General features: G+C 42.1%; 1 protein-coding gene across 3 annotated transcripts in view; it reads right to left on the bottom strand.

Moving 5' to 3' along the window:
- SYDE2 (synapse defective Rho GTPase homolog 2) overlaps positions 1 to 8,701 on the bottom strand; it is a 47,502-nt gene extending 38,801 nt beyond the window's left edge. Inside the window, exons 1-2 of one of the 3 annotated variants that reach the window (XM_050962095.1) lie at positions 7,411 to 8,701; positions 874 to 1,602 (exon numbers count right to left, since the gene is read on the bottom strand). In XM_050962095.1, the coding sequence (XP_050818052.1) occupies positions 874 to 1,602; positions 7,411 to 8,701 (2,020 nt within the window). The remainder of the gene's footprint in view (positions 1 to 873; positions 1,603 to 7,410) is intronic. The other 2 variants (XM_050962097.1, XM_050962096.1) reach the window with 2 other exon arrangements.
- Positions 8,702 to 25,483: the final 16,782 nt, after the last annotated feature.

Raw genomic sequence — 25,483 nt, 5'->3', positions numbered from 1 at the left:
GTATAAATAGGGACATGCCAGCATAACTTCTGTAAAAGAAAATTGTTCTTCTCCCATCTATTAGAAGTTTTTGAGGGATTCAACTAGCTAGTAGATAAAAGAGACAGGGTTGATATCATTTATACGGACATTTAGAAAGCCTTTGATAAAAATCACATACAAGAGACTTCTGAGGAAATTAAGCAGTTACAGAGCAAGAGTTAAAGTTCTACCTAGGGTTAGAATTGGCTAAGACATAGAAAACAAAATATGTTGTGTTTGTGCATCATCAATAGAATTGTTAAGTTTACAGAGTGAGCTTGGCTTTTATTGTTGGCAAGATATGAGCCATAACAAACCAGTTTATATTTCAGATTCCAGGCTCCATTCAAAGAGCTGGTAACCTGGGTTTAAAAAGGACATCTTTTTATATCTGAGATGATGATTTCTGGATCAAATTTGCTCAATACATACAAAATGTGGAACCCCTCTCTTACAGTCACTTTTCAGAGCGGAAATGTGTTTTAAAGGCTCCAAAAATAATACTGTAGATAATTACCATTATTTTCAAACTTGAGTATCTAAAGTTAGGCACCTAAACTCATATTTAGGAATATAGATAAATGACCTGATTTTGCAAGGGGCTGAGCACTAGCATTTCCTATTCAAATGAACGTGATCTGTGGGTGTTCAACACCTGTGAAAGTTAGGCCATTTATTAGGTGCCTAACTTTATGTACCCAACTTTGGAAAGTTGATTATAAAATATGTAGGCCATAATTTTCATCAACTTTATAGAAATGTTCACAATGAAGACAAAAAAACCTAATGTTTAACTTTCCTATAAAAATAAAGACAGGAGTGTAACATCTATATATTCCATATCTGTCTTACCTGCTGAACAATATTTAAATGCAGGGCTCTCCTCTATTGCTGTCGCACTCTGAGTCTTGCACACAAAACTCTGCTTGTGCAGCTGCACACACGCTGTGGAATGTATGGAATCTGCTTGATTAATTTCACAGGCCTGAGTCATTTGATCGTCTCCTGCAGATTCTGAGAAGTATGGAAGGCCTTTATTGTGCCCCATTACTTTAATTGGGTCATTCCCAGGCAACATCTTGAAACTGGTGGTATGGGAGTCCAAATTAACAGAGTTTTTCCCAGTAAAACAATGGACTCTGGGGAAATCAGGCTCATCATCTTCAGGAATAGGGTTGTACCATATTTCTCCTTCATCATCTGCATCATTATCCTCACTGAAGTCTAAAGTACAATTTCTCAAAACTGAAGGGCTTGTAGAATGGTGAACGGCAGTTACAAAACTAGAGGTTCTTGCAGGATGTTCCTGTCCTGCAGGTGATTTGGGAGGAACCGGTTGCAGTTTAGGTCCAGATAATGGACTGGACGATTTGGGTACATGGGTAGTATTTCCTTGCATTTTCTTACAGATATTTTCTTCTTCCAGATTAGGGGCCTTTAGAGTACTCTGATGTAGCCAGTTACGTTTCTTAGAAACTGTGATGCTGTCAAGCTGCGGCCTATGCTCAGGGACTTCACTGTCCATAAGAATTTTAAGTTCTCTCCCGCTTGTGGAGGATATGTAAATATTTTCAATTAAATCTATTAAAAGAGGAAAAAGAGGTGCTTAGAACATTCTTCCAGTTTTGATAAAACACAGACACATATGCTGTCATATCCCATCCACACCAAATCTAGTTCCACAGGACAAAAGACATGCATCATGAACTTAATTTCAATCCATCAAAAGACAACATGTGTGCACATAGTAAAGAAACAAAAACATCTTTTGACATAGCAATGGAAGTGATAGTACAAGCACGTTGATACTTGTTCTACATTCCAAGAATATACACATAACAAAACAGAATGTGGGGAAGCAGTCAATCTGACACTCCTATCGATAATGAGCATTTAACAGACGTGCAATATTAAAGTTAATATATCTCAAGATACACATGATATTTTTGACTATGGTCTAGATCCTGCAAGGTGTCAAGTGTCTTCTGAGAACTGATAAAGGGTCTCAGCTCCCAATGAAAACTCACCACATTACATCTCACTTAGGGCCTTATCCTGTGATTTCAAGCTGCCAAAAAACTGTCTAGCATCCAAGTCTATAGAATGTACTTGAGAGAAAAGGGTTCTGTCTCCCAGAGTTTAATGTTAATAGCACTTGCACAGAAACGTTTGAGATACTATTTCCATTTGACATTTATCTTTAAAATCTCACCCACATTGTTGGCATTTGTAAAACACTGAAGGACTAACACTGAAATTGAAATGTAAACTGATTGAGTTAAGTTGTAAAGTTGCTCTGTGTGTTTCAATGTCTTAACGCACTACTTCAGAAGTGAAAGTGCTTTGGTAGTACAATTAGAATGAAAACTGTACCCTAGATCAGCTTTATAGGCAACCTCCAGTCTTAAAGGTACTGCCCTAAATCAAATACAATTCTGCTCCACTTATTAGAAACTCCATTAAGCAACCAATTTTATCAGTACTTCAATGGTCGCTGTAGATTTCTTCATATTATGTTTTGTAATGAACAAAAGAGACAACAATCACTTAAGAATGGTTTCACTTTGTTAAAATGTACCTAGGAACAAGTTACTTTTAAAAGTTTATTGAGCCAAAAAGCAATGTTCTAAAAATGTTAACATTTTTGAATATTCCTATCACTAAAAGTACAATTAAAATGAAAAAAAAACTAATTACGTCATTTAAATTCATGACACTTAAGTTTTGCTTGTGCTTTTATTTACATACAATCTGAAGGTTTTGAGTTTTTCACTGAATTAAATACAGATTGCAGTTCTTCTGAATAACACCAGACATATAAATTACGTAGTACTATAAAGTTGATTGTTCACTACATTTACTTTAACTTAGATGTCGGCACTTAACATTAATGTAAAGTTCACATTAAACGCAAAATTCAGGGTCCAGCATTTTAATAAGTAAACGTGAAGTACCCGCTACCTAATATCAAGATGAACACACAGATTTGCAAAACAAGTCTACTTTATTTCTACTGTAGCTATGCATCAAGTTTGTACAGTATAATTAACAGATTCCTTCTAATTAAAGTCATTTTATTTCCTCATGAATATCTGTAAAAGAATGCATGCAGGCAGCATTTAATGCGCTCTGAACAACCAATACTTAAAATACTTTTGCTAACTACTTGAATGATTATGTTTGCTGAAGAAGGACTCTTTTGTAATAAGTCTAGAGAATTTATAACTATTGAACATGTAACTAGGCATATTCCTAAAACAAAACTTCAACAAAATAGCGTTTAAGTAGCAAAAACAACCATGAAGTACATTTTCCAGCACTCTTGTTCAGTGTGCATTACACATGTAGCTTAAAAACTGTGAAAACATAGTGTAGAAATTGCCAATATATAAATGGTGTACAGCTTATAAAAATACAAACACTGTTTAAGGACAAGCCAAGGATCACATCAATTTTCATATTTGAACTCATTATTAGCATTAACTGTGAACAACAATTCAGCCATCCTTATACTGAGTACTGTATATTAGGTGTTTACACTAGGATTTGTTTTGTGCGGATGCTGCTGTATTGGTGTAAAACCCAAGTGTACATAAGCTGCATCAGTGCAGTTACAGTATCATAGCTATGCATATACTACAAAGACCAAGTGTAGACAAGCCCTCTGTTTAAAGCTATTGTAATGTTTATTGATTTTGCCTGTTTAGTAAGGATATCTTAATAATGGTTCTGATGTGAAGACCTACCAGTATATTTCTGTCTACAATATAATAAAAAGGCAATTATTTCAACTTGCTTTTTAATTAATGTCCTTGCTCCATTATTGTCCTTGCTGTTATTGTTGCTCCAAATAATTAGATCTGCTATTTTGAACATTTATATTTGTGTAATGTCTAATTGCAAATGATACAAAAGTCAAATATTTATTTAAACCAGTACAGTATATGCTAGGAATGCTTGCTTTCTACATCTGATTGCTGCATTAAAATCCTCAATTTTCCAGTAACAGCACAGGGAATTGTTCCTCTCTAACAATTTAAATAGATGGAACATTCAAGTACTCTATTTCTACAACAAAAATATCTGTGTTACTGTCAGAATTGCACAGAAATGCATGCCCTTTAGTATTAGTTAGGAAAGCTTACAATCCTCAGAAGTGCAGACTCTTAAAAATTATACGCATGCCCAAATATACAGACCAATTATATGTCTGAAATCTAGGCCTAAGCTACTTTTTCCTCCTAGAACAGCAAAAGTTCAAAGTACATTTGAACATATACCAGTACAGTGTTCAATATTCCAATTACAACTTTACTTGTAAGGCTTACTAAGGAATACACTGGTAAAATGTGTTGAGAATTCTTGAACAACTCTCCATGACATGATTTACCACTTGTGTCACAATCTGAATTTCAAAAATAATCTTCTCACTCGTATGCTTTATGCAGACAATAATAAACAAACTTGCAACTGCCAAAATTCACTGTCAGTATTACAATTTTTTTTTAAATCTTATCTTAAATTCAGAACCAGCCAAATGGTATACTTCAATTTAAACATCAAGTCCATCACTTACAATCAAATGACAGACAGCTGTATTTGTAAGCTCTGCACTTCTCCTTTATATGGTCTTAGGCTCTGATCCTGCAATCCTTTACACACATGCTTAACTTCAGTACCACAGCAGTGCCACTTAAGTCAATGGCAGTAGTAAAGTTAAGCACATGCATAAAGGATTGAAGGATCAGAGCCTTGATTTCAAAAGGCATTTTTACTTTGAAATTTCTCACATACCACATGAAAGGACAAGGAATAGCATAGAGGAAATCTAACACAAATCTTTCAATATACTACATACATATCTGCACTCATGCATGTTCTGATTTATCTGAACTGCTCAATGTATTTTTGAAAACAATTAAAGCAATTCATTTTATAAACACATATATAATGTCTAAAAATATTTTTAAAATCTTAAAAAGTATCAAATTTCTGAATGTCAGCTCTGAGGTTTGCTACCTCAACCACTTTTGCAGCTAAGACTCAACATGTTTATATTATTATATCTGATAAAAAATAAAGAGAACAGACAGAGCTAGAAGTCAATATATTATTAGCCATTACTGAAAAAGCTTCAGATAGAATAGATCCTAGTGAAAATGTATATTTTGTAAAGTCCCAGTGTGCAAGTACTTCCTTGTCTAGACAATAAGTATGCACTATTTGACAGAAATATATCTAGCGTACAATTAGTTCAGTAAGCCCACTGACATATTTTGAAGATTTTCCAATCCTATTAACTTTAGTAGTGATCAGGCCTTAAATAAGTAGAAGGATTTTAGAAATACGCAGGTCATGCATATCCCTTACCCTTTGTTCTAAGACAGTCTTATTTATAATAATATTCCCTAGATAAAATTATTTTTAATTATTTGTATTATCACAGCACTTGGGAGTCCCAGTCATAGAGCAGGACCCCAGTGTGCCAGGCACTGTACAAAACAGAACAAAAAAGATGATGCCTTCCCTAAAGAGCTTCAGTCCAATGTTTGTTTACTACGGTTTTCTTTTAAAACTAATGATTCAATTCACCTTGCAACAGACTGACTGAGTACTAACTAAATACTGCTTTATAAAAGAGTAGGACCCAATTTTACAAACATGCACAAGCAGATCAGGGCCTCAGTGTTTTAACTTGATTAGGGTCAAGGTTAATATTCTGCCTATCAACTGTGTGTAGAAAATTTTTCAACAAAAGATTGCACTCTATCTTTCTAAGACATATTTTTTGGATGTTAGGATAGGTTGACAACCACCTTTTAATTAATCGGTAAGACAGTTTTTGCAGTTCCTCCACATCTAGATCAATAGGTCATTCATATTTTCCCTAAAACCCCTAAATAACCAGAATTAATTTAGACTCCAATAAAATTTTTTGTTCAAACCAAACTAACAATTAACTTGCAAACATTCAAGTAAATTAGAAAAATAAGTTAAAAGAATTATGAAGCAAGCAGCAATACAAAGAAAAAGCCTGGGGAGTTATAAAACATTTGAATATTGAACAAAGTAGAGACCCCAATTCTGTAACTTTTTAGTCACGTGAGCAGTATTTACTTCTAGGGTTACTCATTCCTGGAAGTGGTTGCAGGGGTCAAGCCTTAAGTCCGGATATGCCAAAGCACACTGTGTTTATTTGCATTAAATTGTAAAGCAAACAAGATTGGGAAAAAAGGTACATTGTTAAGAACCTGCACAAAACTAATTTTGTTCAACTGAAAGGCTGGTAGTTAAATTTAAAGCCCTTTGCAGTTTTAAGAGATGAGTTTTATTGGCCAGAATAATGAACCGATTGTTTGTGCACATCTACACCTTCTAATTAAAATAAATCATTTCCAAATGTGAATGAGTTGCTTAAAATATGCAATACTGTATAAAAGAGACAATACCAATTGTTTGGGACTATATTTGTTCAGTTAACTTCCTTCTTGAGTTTACTGCAAGTAAACACATGGGCTTTTAAAATTAAAAACGATGACTTTATGATTTCAACATATTATAGTGGTTAATCTATATGTAAATCATTTTACTCTGGTGCATACAGTAACACAAGTGTAAGTTACAAAATTCTAACAAACATACATACATCATCTGGGTACTATTTCTAAGGATCCACTATCAGACCCACTAAAAATAAATGTCAGTTCTTACATTTGTGGAAGTACCATTTTGTGGATTCACCTCAATTTCCCCTCCTGCTTTCTATGAAAGTTAAAGCCAATTTCCACAAGTGAAAGAGCCATTTTCACTGTGAAAAAGCCATTTCATTGGAGAAATGGAAAACACCTCATAACTTTGCCTTTGGCAATGTTTTGCCATAGTGTACTCGCAACTCCAGTACTGTTAGTGACAGAAATAGCAAGTGCAATCTACCTCGATCAAATCAAGAAACCGCCCAAAGTTTGATATGGGAGTATTCAGAGGGAAATTTAGGATTTCACATAGCTCCAGTATTAAGGTCTAATTTGCAGATGGTACTGGACTTTTCAGGTATACTGCTTTTATAGGAGCATGAACCTGTAATAATAAACCCCTAGAACCAAGAATGCAAGGTGTGTTATACTAAAACTACATACACATTCCTCTGCTATACCACAACCAGAGACATTACACTGGCATTTATCACCCTGTCAAAAATGGTTGAACCTGCCTCCAAACTGCAGGCAACACTCCACCATTCAGTCACCACCCCTTAGTAAGGCAGACCCAGCGCTGGGGTTATTTTGGCTCCAGGCCTTCCAGGGCAAAAGCTGCTTGGCGGAGCGTGACAGGCTGAAGCCAGGCCCAAGCGGTGGGGGGGAGGTCTGGTCGCCATCCCCAAGAACATACCTGTCAGCAGAACTCTTTGCTCCGGGGGAGCTACCAGGGCCTTGCTTCCGTGCCCTCCCCAAGCCGGCGGAGTTTCGGGCCTCTCTTCTCCGAGGTCTGGCTGAGCAGGCAGCGCCGCACGGGTCCCAATGGCTCTGGGGTCAGCGGAGGAAGCCCCTGCCCCGACGGGCCCCTTCATTCCGCGGGACAGCAGGTGCCCTTTGCACATCCACTTCTGCAGCTTCCCGACGCTGAGCGCGGGCGGCCTGAACGGGCTCTGGGGGGCGGGCGGGCGGCTGCTGGGGCACGCTGCCTCTTGCGGCGCGGAGCCCTGGGCACTGCTCTCCCCGCAACTGACTGAGCACTCAGCAGCATCGCTTCCCCCGCGGCCGCCATCCGGCCGCCCCCGGTCCCAGGCCGGGCCCGGCGACTCGCCCTGCAGCAGGTGCCCCAGGGCCGGCTCCACGGGGTGGTAGCGGATCACGCTGTCGCTCAGACACCGCTGCAGAGGCGGTGGCTTCACGGGGCGGCCGGGAGGCAGCAGGGGGAGGCTCCCCAGGCTCTGACCCCTACGCCCAGGAGGAGCCAGCTGGCCGGAACGCCCTGCTGAGCCCTGGCCGGGCGGTGGTGGCCAGGCGGGGGCGGACACCTGCTGCTGCGGGCTGCCCTCCCCGGAGGAGGACCAGGCATCGCTGCTCTCCGCGGCCCCGCAAGAGGCGACGGGCTGCGGGAACCCTCCCGCGCAGGCGGGGCTGGCCGGGGGCAGATCGTGCATGGCGTGGATCAGCAGGTAATAGGCCTCCTGCAGTTGGTTCCGCAGCCTACCCGCGCTCTCCCGGGTCCCGGCCAAGCGCCCCTCCCCTCGGCCCCAGGCACAGGCGGCCGGTAGCCCCCGCGCCTCCTCCCCCGTCTGGGCCGGGCAGCAGCCCCAGGGCAGAGTCTCATTATCGTAGTAATCGCCCTCCTCCCTGTCAGGAGCGCGCCGCGCGGGGGCGGCCACGGGCTGCGGGGCTGGGTCCCCCAGGGCTCCCGGTGTCCCTTCCCCCAGAGCTGCGGGGCCACGCGGTGCCTTCCCCCGGCGGGGCCAGCCTGGCTGCCGCTGTCCGGACTCCTCCTGGCTCCCAGCCCCCGGGGGCGCCGAGACTTCCCGGCTCCTGGGCTGAGCGCACGGCGCCCCCCTGGCCGGCGGCTGCTGCTGGGCTTTACCTTGAGGGGCGCCGGTCCCCCCGCGGAGGTGCGCGCCTGCCGCCGCCCCGCGCTGGGACCTCCTGCCCCGCAGCTTGGAGAGGGTCCTGCGCAGAGGATCAGCCATGCCTGCCCCCGCCCCGCACCCGCCTGCCTCAGTAGCCGCTGCCCGCCAGCAGGAGGGTGCTGGGCGCCCCCCTGCGCGGCTGGCGGCGGCGCCCCATGGTCGGGCGGGCTCGGTATGCGCCGCGCTCCCTCCTCGCAGCTCGACTCCTGCCGCCGCTCACATACTTGGCATAACTGAGCGGGGTGAGAGGGCGCCCTGCAATGCGCATGCCTTGCTGCCCGCCGCGGAGCGCGCGCGCCCGGCTCCCCCCGCCCGGGCTCCGGGCTAGTGGGGCCGGAGGGCGAAGGCTCCTCCCCACCCCCCCGGACGCGGCTCTGGGCGCTACCTGCTGTCCAACACCTGCACCCGGCTGAGGGGCGAGAAGGCCCCAGTTCCTCCTCGCAGCTCTTGTTAGGGTCACAGCCCCTACGTCCATGTGTGCTAATACCTGAGGCAGGGGCTTGACTAGAGCGGAGCGGGGCTGAATCTCCTCCCCCAGGCCCGTACCTGGGAGGGCGATTGAACGTGCCCCCGCCCGGCTGCACCTAGGCCGTGGCTGGAGTGAAGCACCCAAAGACGCCCCCGCTCCCGGAGTTGCACGGGGGAAGGAATGCCGGTGCAATTCACCCCTGGTAAAACAAAGCGACTAAAGCACGAGGATGGTGCAGAGATTCATGACGGTGAAATTGCCAGGAGCGCTTTGCTTTTGTTTACTCGGTATGAGAAAACCGAGGGAAAAGACAAACAAGTGCAACAGGTGGCCTTGAACAGTAGCAAGCCCGCGCTGGGACTGCCCTCAAAACCGTATTTGCAGAAACAGTATTGAACTCATTTAACAAGTCAATCTTAAACTCCTTTAATTTTCTCCCTGAAAGAAAATCTGCCCCACTTTGCAGGCCACCTGACTAATAATGACCTAGAAAAAGAGGTTCCGCTTTTGTAAAGCATCTAATGCACTGAGTTTTGGGGTTTCTTTTAAAGTTTTTATTTTAATCTGTTTGATTACAAATATATTTACTGTACTCTGTTACTCGGGTTTCACTTGCATGGTGTCCTGCATCTCAAAATTATTAGGTTATAAAATATTTAAAGACCAGAATTTCTAATATTCTCTCTCACCCTTCCCCCCTCCCCCTTTTCCTGAGAGAATGGCTTCAGCAGCCTATGTAGTCTACAAATATCCCCTAGCATTAATAGGAAGATCTTGCTGAGTGCCTTTCTTTTTTTTCACAGCAAAGAGCTCCAGGAGAGCTTATCTTAGCTCTATTTATATATCTTAGAAATGAGAACAAGAACATAACTGTACAGTGGTGAAATATGGCATGTGGAACCCTAACTGGGTAACACAAACCATTTCACCAACATTTAAGTAGAAGTTCCAATCTTTCTCTTATAAGTATTATGAATAACAAACAGAATAGTTCATCTTGTTTATAACACCCCCAGACTCTCCACAATTAAGCCATTATATATGTTCTTCCTATTTTGTGGAAACTAAATTTAGGTTTGCCTGTGAGTTTAGAGAACACAGTTCTAACTTTCCAGTCACAAACTATTATGGGATTTATACATCTTTCTAAAAGTTTTTTAAATTAAAATGCTGAAAGAATATTGCATATAGGTGTAAATAGCACCAATTCAATAACATCACAAGTAATCCATTAATATAATGTGTATATATGAAATAAGCTATGAGGAAAACAAAGAGTAGAAGATATGATTGCTATCCAATATGTACTTCACAATAGTTTATCACTTCTGTTACACCTTTGCAGCTTGAAAAAGGAACTTCTGCCATTTTTGTCCTGCTGCCTTTTATATACATTTCACCCCTTTTAAAAGAAAATCATTTGGAAATAAATATACTAGTTTGTGTAACTAGGTATACAAAATATTGCATAACATTTTTGTAATTAAATTTCCTTTGGGGGAAAAAAATTTAGGTTGATCTGATGTGTTTGACTCAATCACAATGATGAGGTCCACACCCTAAACACTGAAAGTAATGATAAGTTTGATAACTGAACTCTTTCTAATAGTCTTATTTTTATTTTAGATCCTTGTGTTTCATATATACAATTACCATAACAAATGTTTCTCACCATATATGTCAGCTAAAAATGCTGTTATTTTTTACAAATGAACATCACCCTTGATTATGTGTTAACTTATTTCTGTCTACTATTAGAGTGTCCCCTGCTGGATGAGTTGGGGACTGCAAGTTGGTCCTAGCTTTCCTTCAACTCTAATCTATGCACAAGAAATGACGAAAAACAAAATGATCCGAAGTCTTCTGAGAATATATTGGCCCCATTTCAACATTGTTTTTCCTAGTTTTCGTGGATTGATCCAAAACTGTATGTGTGTTTCTTATGCTCTTTTACAGATACCCAAGGTGCAGTTCTTAATATTAGGTAGTGATTTTTGCTTATTTTCAGTTGTGTAGGATCCACGTAGAGACAAATTCCAGTGATTAGCTGTAATACCGCCTAAGCCAAATACAAATTTAGTCCATAATCCTGTAAAGACTTAGGCATGTGCTTAACTCTACGCACTGCAAGCCGGTCCATTGACTGCAATGGGACTACAATAGAACCTCAGAGTTATGGACTGACCTCTCAACCACACACCTCATTTGGAACCAGAAGTTTTCAATCAGGCAGAAGCAGAGACAAAACAAAAAATCCTCTGGAAATATAGTACAGTATGGTGTTAAATGTAAACAACTAAAAAAAAGTGAGGTGGGGCAGCATTTTTCTTCTGCATAATAAAGTTTCAAAGATGTGTTAAATCAACGTTCAGTTGTAAACTTTTGAAAGAACAACCAACCATAACATTTTGTTCAGAGTTAGAAACATTTCAGAGTTACAAACATCCATTCCCGAGGTGTTCGTACCACTGAAGTTCTGCTGTACTTTCAGTGCATAAAGTTAAACAAATGCCTAGGTCTCTGCAGGATTGGGAAGCTAGCAGATAAACATATTAAAAGAAATTTTGGAAACAATTTTTGAAAAACCTTAAGAAGTCAGTATATTTATTCAGCCTCTCTCTTATTGAGGCTGCCATCTTAATTGTACTTTCGAACAGAGTCATAGTTGGATGACCAAGTATGAACTCAATGGAGTCTGACTGCCATTGACTTTACTGTTGGAGCTCCATGCAGCCAGGAGGGCCAACCTAGAGTGTGCCCATTAGGATCCAAGTCTGAAGAGACTTAAAGACTTTTCAATTACAAAGCACTGGAAACATTCAAAGTTGCTGTCAGCTAAGTTCTATATCAGGGGTCAGCAATGTTTCAGAAGTCATGTGCTGAGTCTTCATTTATTCACTCTAATTTAAGGTTTCACATGCCGGTAATACATTTTAACATTTTTAGAAGGTCTCTCTCTATAAGTCTGTAAACTATTGTTGTATGTGAAGTAAACAAGTTTTTTAAAATGTTTAAGAAGCTTCATTTAAAATAAAATTAAAATGCAGATCTTATCAGTTTAGTGCAGTGGTTCTTAAGCTGGGGTGCATGCACCCCCTGGGGCAGGGCCAGTGCAAGGATATTTTGTGCCCTAGGTGAAACTTCCACCTTGCACACTAATCCTCCCCCCCCCCCCGCACATCGGTTCATTGAGGGGCAAATCCCAGCAATCCTTTATATACCCCAGGGGCCAGCTGTGCCCAGGGGCTGCTCCCCAGAGCAGGTTCCCCACTCCCCGCCCCCTGAATTCCCCTGGAGGTGCACAGCCCCTCCGCGAGCTCTCCCCACCCCACCCCACCCTGCTGGCCCCTGCCCCGAGTCCACTCACTGTCTTTGCCGGGCTTGGGCTGCTGCAGCAGCTCGGCAGGGAGGAGCTGCCTTCCAGAGGCACTGGAGAGCCAGTGTCCTGCTTTCAGCAGCAGCGAGCCCCAGCCATGGAGGAGCTGGTGCAGCGCAGCAGGGCAGCAGCTCTGCAAAGGCGACAGTGCCACTAGTGGGGAGCAGCTGTGCTCCCCACCCCTCCTGCCCAGGCTGCGGCCTGGCACCCCCCGGGGGCTCCTGCAGGCTGCAATGGATGTATGCGGGCGACAGCCCCCATGAGCCCCCCGGCTGCCCCCTCGCCTAGGGTTACCATATTTCAACAATCAAAAAAGAGAGGAGAGCCCTGCCCTAGCCCGCCCCCATCCACTTCCTCCCACTTCCGACCCCAACTGCCCCTGTCAGAACCCCCAAGCCCCTCTGCTCCTTGTCCCCTGACTTCCCCCTCCTGGGACCCCTGCCCCAACTGCCCCCCAAAACCCTACCTCTACCTAAGCCTCCCTGCTCCTTGTTCCTTGACTGCCCCCTCCTGAGACTCACCCCAGGATCCTACTGTCTACCTGTCCCCTGACTGCCCCAACCCTTATCCACATCCCCGCCCCCAGACAGACCCCCTGGGACTCCCACGCCCCATCCAACTGCTCCCCGCCCCCTTACAGGACCCCCAGAACTCCTGACCCATACAACCCCCCTGCTCCCTGACTGCCCCCCAGGACTCCCCTTACCATGCCCATGCCAGTCAGACACTGGCTCCAGGTGGAGGCAAAACACACTGTTGGGCTGCTGTGCACACAGCCCCTCCCCCCCAGAGTGCTGAGGCAGCAAGAGGGGGGGAGCTGTGGGAGTGGCAGCAGCGGATCACGCTTCTGGGAGCCACAGAACCTGAGCGCGGTGTGGGGGGCAACTGCGGGGGGGAGGCGCCTGCCCGGGCTGTGGCCCAGTGCTGCCCCGGGGGCTTCTGCAGCGGATGCATGTGGGCGGCAGTCCCCGTGCGCCCCCCTGCTCCCCCCTCGCCGTGCTTGGGCTCTGCGGCTCCTGGAGTGTGAGCCGATGCCGCCCCTCCTGCAGCAGGCTCAGGGCCCCACACTCCGGCGGCTCACACTCCCAGGAGCTGCAGAACCCGAGTGCGGTGAGGGGAGAGCCGAGGGGCACACCTGCCACCAGTCTGGGGTCCCAGCTGCTGGCCCCGCTCAGCCTCCTGCAGGCCTGGGGTTCCATTCACTCAGCTGGAAGCAGGCTGAGTGGGGCCAGCAGCCGGGACCCCGGCTGGCAGCCATGTGCCAGGCAAAATCGGCTCACATGCCACCTTTGGCACGCGTGCTGTAGGTTGCCAACCCCTGTTCTATATCTATATATATAGACACACACTAGAGAAAGTTAATGTGAGTTGGCTGAATTAACACTTAAAAACATATACAAAAAAAAGAAAATATAGACCTTCTCTATCAGTGATTTTCATACTTACAAATTTCCTAGACGCCATCACAGGAAGGTAGATTCTATCTCTCCTACTTTACATTGCCAAATTGTTAAGATGGCAGTTTCCTTCTTTGTATTTAAAAAAGCATTGTAATACATTCCTTGTTTTCAATCTCAGATGTGATTGGAATCTTTTATATTACACTGGGATTTTCCTTTAACAGGCAGAACATTTGTTGATAAAATGTATTAGACATGAGGACCCCAATCCTTAAACAACTTGTTTACTCACAAACATGGTTGCAGACTGGGCCCTTCGTTTGCTCCCCTGGGTATGTACTGCCATGAAAGAAATTTCAGTGTAATTTTGCTTGCATAATTGTTTCACTCCGCATTTTCTTCATGGACTCACAGGCATTTAATGGAGCAGTTTATGCATTTAACTTATTCCCCCATTAATTAGCCACATAGCAAATAATAAAATTAAAAGCTGCCAATAATTGAGTCTATAAAACACAGTTTGATCTGTATCTCAGAAAATTATTTCCATTCCAACTTGTGGTTGCAAAACATGTTCTCTTGTAGATAACTAGAAGTTTAAAAAAAAAATCTCTTTGATGGTTCTGTTGTGCAAATAAAGAATGCAATTTATTGCATACACAAAAACCCAAAATATTGAGGATCTGGCTTGAGCTGACTCAAGCCAGGCAAAGAGGAGTCAAGATTGAGTTTTTGTACATAACTCACTATGTTCTGCTCAGGTGTTGCAAAACATGTAGTACAAAACGTGACCCATTGTTATCAGGCCTCCTACAAAAAGTACAGGGGTTTAGGAAAACAAGACCCAGTGTGAAGTTTGAAATTCTTTTGGGGAGACTGCCAGGCATTTAGGGTTATTTTTACATAGGTTTCTAATATGTGATCTTAACAAAAATAGAAAAGGACAAACAAATTTTTCTGTATGTAACACAGGAGAATTTATAAAGGAGCATCACCAGTTTGGTTTGTCTAACAAGACACAGGTAAGGTTTTGCCATTTGGGGGATCTCTTATTCAATACATCTTTCCTGAGCTGTTGCGCTCCCAAATATCTCATTTGGCTCCACTACACTGAGAATTGCAAATGATTGCCAAAACATAAAGCTGAAGAATCATGTGGTGATAAATATCCTTGGTGAAGAAAGCGTCACTGACAAAAAGATTCATACATATGTAAACTACCTGTAACCGTGAAGCCATGAACCTGAGAGAGATGGTTGAAAGATTTAAAGTCAGGTGAGGCAGCATTTGTGACAAACTACAATCCATATCTAGGACAACTGTGTCAGCAATAGCTCTCATGACTGATTAAAAGCCACAATAGCTCATTATAGCAGATTGACAAATACCCTTTAACATCCTTGCTGCTACTTTAGACAGCACAGCAGATCTGTCTCAGAAAATAACTTTTCACAGGCTAGGATTTTCTGAAGCATGGAAATGTTAGGTCCCATGGAAATTCAATTACATTTTTGAAATTGCCCTCATATAATTTTGAAAAATTCCATCACCTATATTCTATATAGTCCCATAATAAACATTTAAAATGCTATCTAAATGTATTTATACAAATGTAGGCCTTAGTCCTGTGAACATATGCTCAATTTTGCACACATGAGTAATTCCCCTGAAAGCAGTGTAAAGGAGCCTTCAGTTAATGTGAATAAGACCCCTCAGTCTCCTTTTCATTGAATTGGGCAATGCAGTTTCTTTAGTCTCCCAGATTCTGGCAGAAAGAGAAACAATACAAAAGCTAAAAGGTAACATGGAGCTGATGCTCATTGGCGAAATCCACAAGCACTCCCTTTACCAAGAGAGTGTCTACCTTCCCATTGTCAAAATGGTCTGAAATCAGAGTCCCATTACTCATTTCACAGTCAACAAACAAGGGTCAGAATCTTCTTTTTCATTGTCAGTTTGCCAAAATATTGATCCCTTTTTCTTTCAGGTGTAGACCTAACTCCAGTTATCCATATCTTTGTTACCACTAGACCTAGTCTATTTTGATTCACTAGGAAAGACACTGGAAAGCTTCAGCTAGCACAGAATACAGTTGTATACTTTCTGAGAAAAGTGGACCAAGAGACTGTAATACACTTGTGCTCCACGTTCTGAACTGGTTGCTTGTCACCTTCCAGGTGGAATTGAAGGTGCTGGTTACAAAAAACAAAACAAAACAAAAAAACCCTAAATGGTTTAGTCACCACTTTCCCCATCTCTGACCCAACTTGCAATAAGAATCAGGAATGCTTAAGCTAAGTGTTCCAAAAGCGACAATTAATGGATTCAGGAGCAGAAGAGTTTGGGAGCAGAACCTCCTCTCTGGAATTCACTCCTGCCAGAAATTTGTCAAACCCTGGCCATTTTCAGAAAATGCTTTAAGATGCACCATTGCCTAGGCTTTAAGCTAAATGCTGGCTCCAGTACTCCTAACATTCAGGCTATTCGCATGGTCTCCTTGTCTGTCCAGTATGTTACAAGGGGTCATGAAAGGGTTTTCACAAGCTATGTAAAGTTTACCAAGGTATTACAGTGAAAGGCACAACATAAATCACTTGCAGCAATAATAATCATTCAGCATCACAGTTTAAGTTAACTAGCAGGTGTATTCATGGCTCTGTGTTCTACACTTTGGTGAAATATAAATAAGAGCAGTTGCACTTAAAACCTGTGCTATTTTGAGCTTTTTTTAAAATAAGTTTCTGTTGGTTGCTGTTATAGAATGCAAGTTAACACCTTAATGAGCCTTCCATAATATACTGTCATTACCTCCTTTGATTATAGTCATCTGATGCAATTACAGGGCTATTGTAGGACCTTATTCTCAGATCCTATATAAACCTTGTTAAGGATACACTGAAAAATAAGAGTGGCCAGAACGTGACCCCACAGACTGAAAATGGTCTATATCATTTTACAAGATAGCAACCGCTATTATCATCTTTGTTTAGTATAAGAGGTCGGGGTGCAGAAACGGCATGTCCCAATTCCTAACACTCAATCTTGACCCAACCTGAAGGTAGACGTGAACTAAGGGTTTAATGGGTTCAAATAAAATAAGATCAGAGTCAAACCTTCACTCAAAACATGAAAAGAACCTTTTCTGAGTTCAAAAAATTAGATACAGTAATTATTTCCCTCCTCCTCCACCCCATTATTTTTGTGCATCTCTGTTCTGTCTGGTTCTGGCCAGTACCAGAGGTAGAAGTGCCAAATTGCCACGAGAAAGGATTTTTCCGGCTCTTTCTAGTCTGGCCCAAAGAAGGAAATAATAGAAAGCCTGTTTTCATGAGCATTTCACCTCAGCTTCCCAACTTCAAGAGATTGCTATGGTAGTTCAGAAAAACATCTGAATTTATGGGTGTTAATCCAAACCAGATTAACCCTCAGAACTGTTAGATGTTCACTCATATCAGGACAGAGCCATATTTTAGCCAGCTGCTTTAGTGGAGTTTGAACACTGTCTTATAGCTCTGTTCTTCTAGCACAGTTTAAAATATATATCACGTGGAAACAAACATGTTCCCAAATCATGTTAAGACTCTTATAAGTGCTAGTGTATACAATGTTAAAATCCACTAAGTCATAATAATTCAATTTTATGTCAGTCTCTACCAAAGAACTACTGATATGTTAATATGGGTTAGTGTGGGTAAAAACTGATTATGAATAAAAATGATGGAAACACAGAGTAGATTTTTGAAAATCAGCATATTACTTTTACACTTAAAAATAAATCCCCAAAGACTCCAATTTGTGTGATCATTTAACGACCTACAAAACGCCAGTAAGAAAAAAGACTTTTTAAAAACTACATGCTTGGGAGTATCTGCATTTTTAAAGTACTGTTTTTACTTCTATTATTTAGAAATGAGGGTGAAAAAAATCCTATACAGACTTAAAAACTGATGCAAAGTTTCAGTGTGGAGCAAAATTTTGCAGTTTTCAATCTCTGAAAAATAAGGTTAATATTCAAAACAGAAACATGATAGATTCTTAATTGGAGTGTTTTATTCTACTAGAAATCATGTACTGTGCTGCATTTAATGTGCTTTAGTTAGGATAATCAAAGGGACACATCAATGATATATAATTATGTCATCTCAAACTTTAAGCAATAAAGTGACTAAACATGCAAGATAAACCAAAACAAAACAGTTTTACCACATGGAGAAATCTTTTATCAACAGTAAGGTACACTGAGTGAAAATCTGATTACTAATAGATTATTTCACCTGAATTTCCAATACTGAAAAAATGTAACATGCTTTTTCCTTCTGCGTAAATTATGCCATTTACTAATCAGGAAACTTCTTTACCATATACCTATACAGTAACTTCATAATTATACACCCAAAGCCACCACCAAAGCCCAGTGCTTAAGCTCAGACCATCTGGAGCTGTGTGGAGTTCTATGTCTGTTTACTTTGCCTTTCCAATAAATAAATTAATATTTAACACATAAATTGCAGCTACATTAGGTATACATACTATTGAGGGAAACAGTATAGAGTAGTTTCTTGAAAGAAAATATGTCTGAGCATGCACTGATGGTTTCGCTCTTATCTGGGGACTTAATTTTCCCAGAACTTGGACACGATTACTGCTATGAAATAGTTGAAAACTAGAAATGCATTCTGCGCACTGATATGCAAATAAACATACTGCGTATCTTTTGTGTCATCTAGAATACACTTATCAAGTGCAACAGATCAAAACTGAGTTTTAAAGAACAAAGTTTCTCCTGGCTATGTTGGCAACCATGTTTTGACCTGAGGGGCTCTAAGATATACAAAAAACATTCCAGCTGAGAAGAATCTAGGATCTAGTTCCTACTAGGTCACACAGGGAAATTGATCACCTGCCAGTGTTGCGGGGGGGGGGGGGGGGGGGCACTTGATAATTAGTTATGTTCACTTTGTTGCTAGGGTTGCCAATGGTGTAATGGCACAAACCCAAACACTCTTGCCGTGCCCCTTCCCCAATGCCATGCCCCTCCTGCACCCCTTCTCTGAGGCCCTGCCCCCCTGCTCACTCCAGCCCCCCCGTCACTTGCTCTCCCCCACCCTCACTCACTTTCACCGGCCTGTGGCAGGGGGTTGGGGTGCGGGCTCTGGGCTGGGGCCAAGGTGTTCAGACTATGGGAAGGGGCTCCAGGCTGAGCCTGGGCAGAGGATTGGGGTGCAGGAGGGAGCTCACACTGGGATAGGGGTGTGGAAGAGGGAGTTTGGGTGCAGGAAGAGGCTCAGGGCTATGAGAGGGGGTTGGATGTAGGAGGGGTTTCGGGCTGTAGGCTCTGGGAGGGAGTTTGGGTGCAGGAGGAGGGTCGGCTGGGTAAGTGGTTGGGATGTGGGAGACGGTTTGGGGTGCAGGCTCTGAGAGGGAGTTTGGGTGCAGGAGGGGGCTCAGGGATGGGGTAGAGGGTTCAGGGTGCAGGCTCCGTCCAGGTGGCACTTACCTCGGGTGGCTCCTGGAAGCTGCAGCACGTCCGTCAGCGACTCCTAGATTCAGGGGCAGTCAGGTGGCTCTGTGCGCTGCCCCTGCCTGCAGGCACTGCTCCCTCAGCTCCCATTGGCTGTGGTTCCCCATTCCTGGTCAATGGGAGCTGCGGAGTCAGTGCTCAGGATAGGGTCAGCATGCAGAGACCTCTGGTTGCACCTCCACCTAGGAGATGCAGCTGGACATGCCAGCTGCTTCCGGAAGCAGTGCCGAGCCATGGCAGGTATGGAGCCTGCCTTTGCCCCAGTGCTCCGCTGGACTTTTAGCTGCCTAAAATCTGCTGGATTGGCTTCAGTAGCCTCCGGGAGATCGAGCTCAATTCCGGGAGACTTCTGGCCAAACTGGAAGGACTGCCAACTTATTTATTGCCTGGCCACCAACTGGAAGACACAATGGAATCCTAGAAATAAGAGATGGAAATAATTTAGTGGTCATCTTATCTATCTTTCCCCGATCACACCTCCCTGTTTGCTAACATTTAGTCCAATCTAGGTTTCAATGTCTCACATGATGGGGCTCCTCCACTTCCATTTAGGAGGTTATTCCACAGCAATTGATCACCCTGTTAGGAAGTATTTCTGATATATAACCTGAGTTTTCTTTTGCTTAATTTCATCTAATTATATCTAGGCCTACATTCCAGCAGCATATTTCCTCCACATCCTCACTGTTTACACGTGTAGAGAGCTATCTTGCCCTTCCCCCAAACTTTGTTATGATTTAGTCAAGCATGTGTGTGTTCAGGGCCAAATGCTGTCCCAATTTACATTCCATGCAATTGCACTGGCTTCAAGCAATACTGGCTTCAAGCAATACTGGCTTCAAGCGGATACGGCAGGTAGTGAAGACGTAGCCTTACACTGCACAGAGCGTAAGGCTACGTCTTCACTACCCGCCGTATCTGCGGGTAGCAACTGATTTCTTGGGGATCGATATATCGCGTCTCATCTAGACGCGATATATCGATCCCTGAATGCACTCCTGTCGACTCTGGAACTTCACCGGAGTGAGTGGTGGTTGCGGAGTTGACAGAGGGAGCCACAGACGTCGATCCCGCGCCGTGAGGATGGTAGGTAATTCGATCTAAGATACTTCAACTTCAGCTACGTTATTCACGTAGCTGAAGTTGTGTATCTTAGATCGATCCCCTCCCCTAGTGTAGACCAGCCCTAAGGCAGAGCAGAACATGTTATTTAGTTGCAGTCTGCCCTCTCCTGGAGTTCAAGGGTGCAGGAACAATTTGTATAGTGAGGTTGCTGAGAGCCATTGAATCAAATTGTAAACCCTGTATATAATGGAATCCACTTCAAGCCAGAGGGTGTGGCAGCATCCCTAGCACCTATGCTGGAATGTGTATCCTTTTCTGGATCACAGGCTCTCATGGCATGAAAATGATATAGAGATATTGACATCAAGGTTTGCCTGACTTGCGGGTGAATACAGAAGTCAATCCCAACCCTCTTTGGCTTCACCCACAGCCACTTATATAGATCAGTTTAAATAGATTCCTAGAATGGAAATGTTGACACTCATTCTTCTCTGTAGTAATATGAACAATGCAGCTTGAGGCATGTCTCAGATGCCATGTTGTCTCTGTTGAAGTGACACAATGTCCTTTATAGCAGAAAATGTATGATGTACTTCAACAGAGTCAGAAGTTGGCTGGGGTGTAACAAAACATTAATACAACAAAAGAGTCACCAAGAGGGAACACTGATTATAGCTAATGTGTTATTATAACATTAGAGAAATAATTCACATATACCAACTTTTTATTAATAATTTATCATTTAGTCAAACAAGTCCAATCTAGCATCTATTAACTCTTAACACATTGCCTAGTTTCCATGTGACTAGCACCTGGTAAAATGCAGCTGGTAGAAATGGGGTTAGGTTGAGGTACTTGTCATGTGCTACAGTGGTCAGATACTGGGACAGGTTTTGGGTTGGGGAGATCATTCATTCTCAATGTTACCATGCAATTTCCTGCAGACAAGTATCCTCCTATACAGTTTTAATCCAAGAGTTAATGAACACACAGTTCATGCACCTGGGCAGCTACTGTAGTTTGTTTTTCACTAGCTACTATGCAATTAGGACAACTTGGTATGTTTTATGATGGAGGCATATCAACCAAGGTAGGAGAAATGGGATATATGTATAATACCTAACAGTAGAGAGACTGACAATGAGAACCAGGCCTGTTAGACAGTAATTCTGTCTGAATAGTAGTTCTCTCTGAGTTTCCAGTAAAGTAACTTGCAAAATAAAACATTTATTGAATCAAATTTATATTTACTTTAAAATACTTTTCAGTTTATTTTGTCTTCGCAGGTGTGTTGTTTTGTTTTGTGAGTTGTGTGGTGAGTATGGAAAGCCATCTATAACAATTATTTGTGCTTAAAATATGCAGTTAAAGGGTACTAAGATTTCTATACTTTAAGTATGCTCTTCGGATTAGAATAGTTATTGAGAAGGGTTTTAGAATTGTTACTGAGAAGGGTTAACTGTTGAAGATACTCAAAATATTTACATTCTTTAGTGGATGCAAACACTGGCTTATCCAATCTCTTTTCTAATTATCCTTTAGCGTAATCTTTGTAACTCACCCACAATAAAAAGACTCACCACATTTTAATATAGTCAAACTGGAAAGAATACAGTGGTGTCAGAAAATGTATAGTAATCTATTTTATAAAGTGATGTATAAATTTACAGCAATATATACACATAATTATTAACAGTTTTTATTGTTTAAAAAATATTTCCCTCCTCCCTGTTGAAATCTGTTTCCTAAATTAAATGTTCTGCCAGCACACACTACACAGGTATGTAAAAGGACATCACCAACTTAAAAAACAAATTACTCTTCTGATTTTTTTTAAACTGTTACTGTTATCTGTAATACCTAAGATTACTGTTTTTTTTTCCTCTATTTTTCAAAGTGTTTATTTTGTGCATTTAATAGTATTGTATGCATAGCCATTTTCACTGTGTAATTTGGCAGCTTCTCTTGTTGCTTACGTGAGAGAAAAAATTGAAAATGTTGAGTATAAAACCAAAATTGGTGTGTGGGAGACAGAGACCGAGGAGGGTGTAGTATCTGAAACTACTTTAACTCACTTTTTGAAACTGAATATAATAAAAGAGATGCTGTCAGCTGGAAATCTAAGGTTGCTCATTTGCCTTGAGCAGTTGCCAGAGTTTTTTATCTGGTCCTTATTTAAATTTTGAAGAACTAAAAATAACCTGGAAAAAAAAAAAAGACAATAACCACCACGCCCTCAAAAGGAAAAAACCAGGTCAAACTACAAGTCTGCCAACTTTAGTGTCTCTTTGGAACTTACACATCCAAATAGTACGTTCTGACCATATTCTGATTATGCTATATGGTTTCTCAGGTATCACAGACAAAACTATGGGATAAGAGGCTATTACTACTTTGCCGCCTTTTTGATTTGATGCTGTTGGCTACATATGTGACAGATGGGACCCTGTTTAGGCACCTATTAGCAGGTCAAAGCCTGCAGGCCTTGGAAGGAGAAATCTTGCAACCCCACACTCACAGGCCATCTTAGGCAGCTGTAACCCACTGAACCTGTTTGGTAGCTGCCTTCTAGCTATTACAGCAGGCAGCTAAGACCCTTATGGAGAAAGTGAACACTGCTGCCATTACACACATTGAATCTATTTCCCTATGTTAAGTATTCTCACATCTCATGTCAAACTGTCTGTAATGGGCTATCTTGATTATCACTACACAAGTTTTTTCTCTTAATTAATTAGCCTCTTAGAGCTGGTAGGACAACTCCCACCTTTTCATGGTCTCTGTATGTGTATATATATATATATCTCCTTACTATATGCTCCATTCTATGCATCCGATGAAGTGGGCTGTATCCCATGAAAGCTTATGCTCAAATAAATTTGTTAGTCTCTAAGGTGCTACAGGTACTCCTGTTCTTCTTACTGCTGTCATTAGAAAGTTGAACAGTTAGATGGAAATTTCTAAAAATGTCAAAACAACTTATGTGGTTATGAAACATGTTTAGTGTTTGGAGTGAATCCTAGCAGTGGTTTGAAAGGAAAACTTTTGAAATCATACAAGAGATGGTTTTTCTTTCAACTAAAGAACATTCAAATAGATAAACCTGTCCTGATTCAAATAATTTCCTAGAAAGATCCCCATCCATATTTCTGACCATGCATATTTTTAAGAACCTTAGAAAAGACTGCCCACTAAGAATCCATCCCAGGTCTTACACAGCACCCACTAGACTAGGCAGTTTAGTCAGCATGAATGTATTCCTACAATAAAGCTGTTATTTATGTACTAATGTACTAAGCCTCAGAGCTTTGACTCCAGGAGACTCCAGTAACCTTTTCCTAGCTTTCAAGGTCCTACTCACTCAGCACCAGCTGGTATCTCTGACCTTGTCTCCTTTCAGGCTCTCCTCTAATCTCTACTGCCCTGATGCAAACCTTTATGCTTCCTTCACCCTCCTACCTCTGTGCCTTTGGTCACACTGCGCCATGAATGCCATCTCAGAATCTGCTCACTGAGCCACCACCATCTCCTGCTTCAAATCCGTTCTGAAAAACTCACTTTTGCTGTCACATACAAGTGAGTAAATACACTCTCAGAAAAGATCCCACGTCCCTCACCCCCACAAATAGATTGAATGGGACCACCAAGATATATTCATGCCTTACTTAACTGACCACACATTATTGTAACCTTGATCTTACGTCCTCTCCTGAGCGCCACCCTACCCCCCGCTTTGTTTGTTATCCTCCTCACTTGTGGTGTCACATCTGAGTTTAATGTGAGGTGTCTTGGAGTGGGGATTTGTGTCTTTCTTGGTTTTGTAAAGTACCTAGTAACTTTTGGACATTAAAAAATAAATTTAACAGCAGCAGCAAGGTATTTCAGAGATCTTTAAAGTCTGTGAATACTCATTGATTCTCTGTTGCATTACTGAGACACAATGGTGAAGCCTAGGTAAATATTAAATTAGTAAAACTGAAATGGTTCCCCCCTTCATAATACAGCTGAATTCTTTTCCCAGTATGGTACTCCTTTGCAAGCAAAACTCCTTGCGACTTCAATTGATATTTTGCCTGCATAACTCATTCTGGATCTGAGTTATACATATGTATTAGCCTCTGGGCAAAGAGAGGTCTATAGTAACTAATAATATTTGTTGAAGTCTATGCCTTCACTTATGGTTATTATAGACTGTGCAATCCTGCCAAAATCCACCCACCCAGCCACTGAACAAAAACATAGCACATCAATGGCAAATGCATCATGATTTGTGATTGTTTCTTTGGGCATAGGCCCATGCTCGGTTTTCAGGATGGCCCCAACAGGGTTCAGATGGAAGTGAAGAAGAGGGATTGCTGTTTATTTTGCTGTTGCTGTGAGACATTAACATTGTCACTTTCAGTGTTGCAATTCCTAATTGATTTTACCCTAGAGATAAGCAATTATAGACATAAGGGGAAATCTACTGTTTTTAAGCTTTAGGGTGACTCACACTTAAAATTCATTACACCATTTTTGCTTTGAAGAAGTCCTTATGTTGCCAGTCAGTTCAGGCAGAGTAAAGCCACAAGCTGGGACAAGACAGTACTGCTCTCTAGTAATAAGTCGTTAAAGAGAAGCAAAATAGAATTCTGGTTACTATTACTTGTTTACTGCTTATACTCTGACTTGGAACAACATACCAAACATGGTGAATTGACTGATCAGGAGGGGAGTGCACTGCAGCACTCTCACACTATCATGTACAATCTCTCAAATTCCTCTACAGCTGGAATTTGGGATTTTACACACATATCTGCCCTTCAGATGTCCCACTGCAGAACATAGTTGAACTTCACTCTGCTAAAGTTAATATTGTGCTAGTAAATGAATTGTTCAGAGATGTAAGCTTCCATTCTGAAAGGGCTTTTAGCCTATTCAGATGTAGTAAGCCCCTTACTAGGGTAGCTATGCTGATGTAAATTATTTATCTCTGGTATTTCTAAGATGTCTTCCATGGTTGTGTATACAT

Source organism: Gopherus flavomarginatus, chromosome 7 (assembly GCF_025201925.1).
Source record: "Gopherus flavomarginatus isolate rGopFla2 chromosome 7, rGopFla2.mat.asm, whole genome shotgun sequence".
NCBI classification, from domain to species: Eukaryota; Metazoa; Chordata; order Testudines; family Testudinidae; genus Gopherus; species Gopherus flavomarginatus.
Note: the sequence above shows the minus strand (reverse complement) of the source record. Positions and strands in the feature narration are given on the sequence as shown.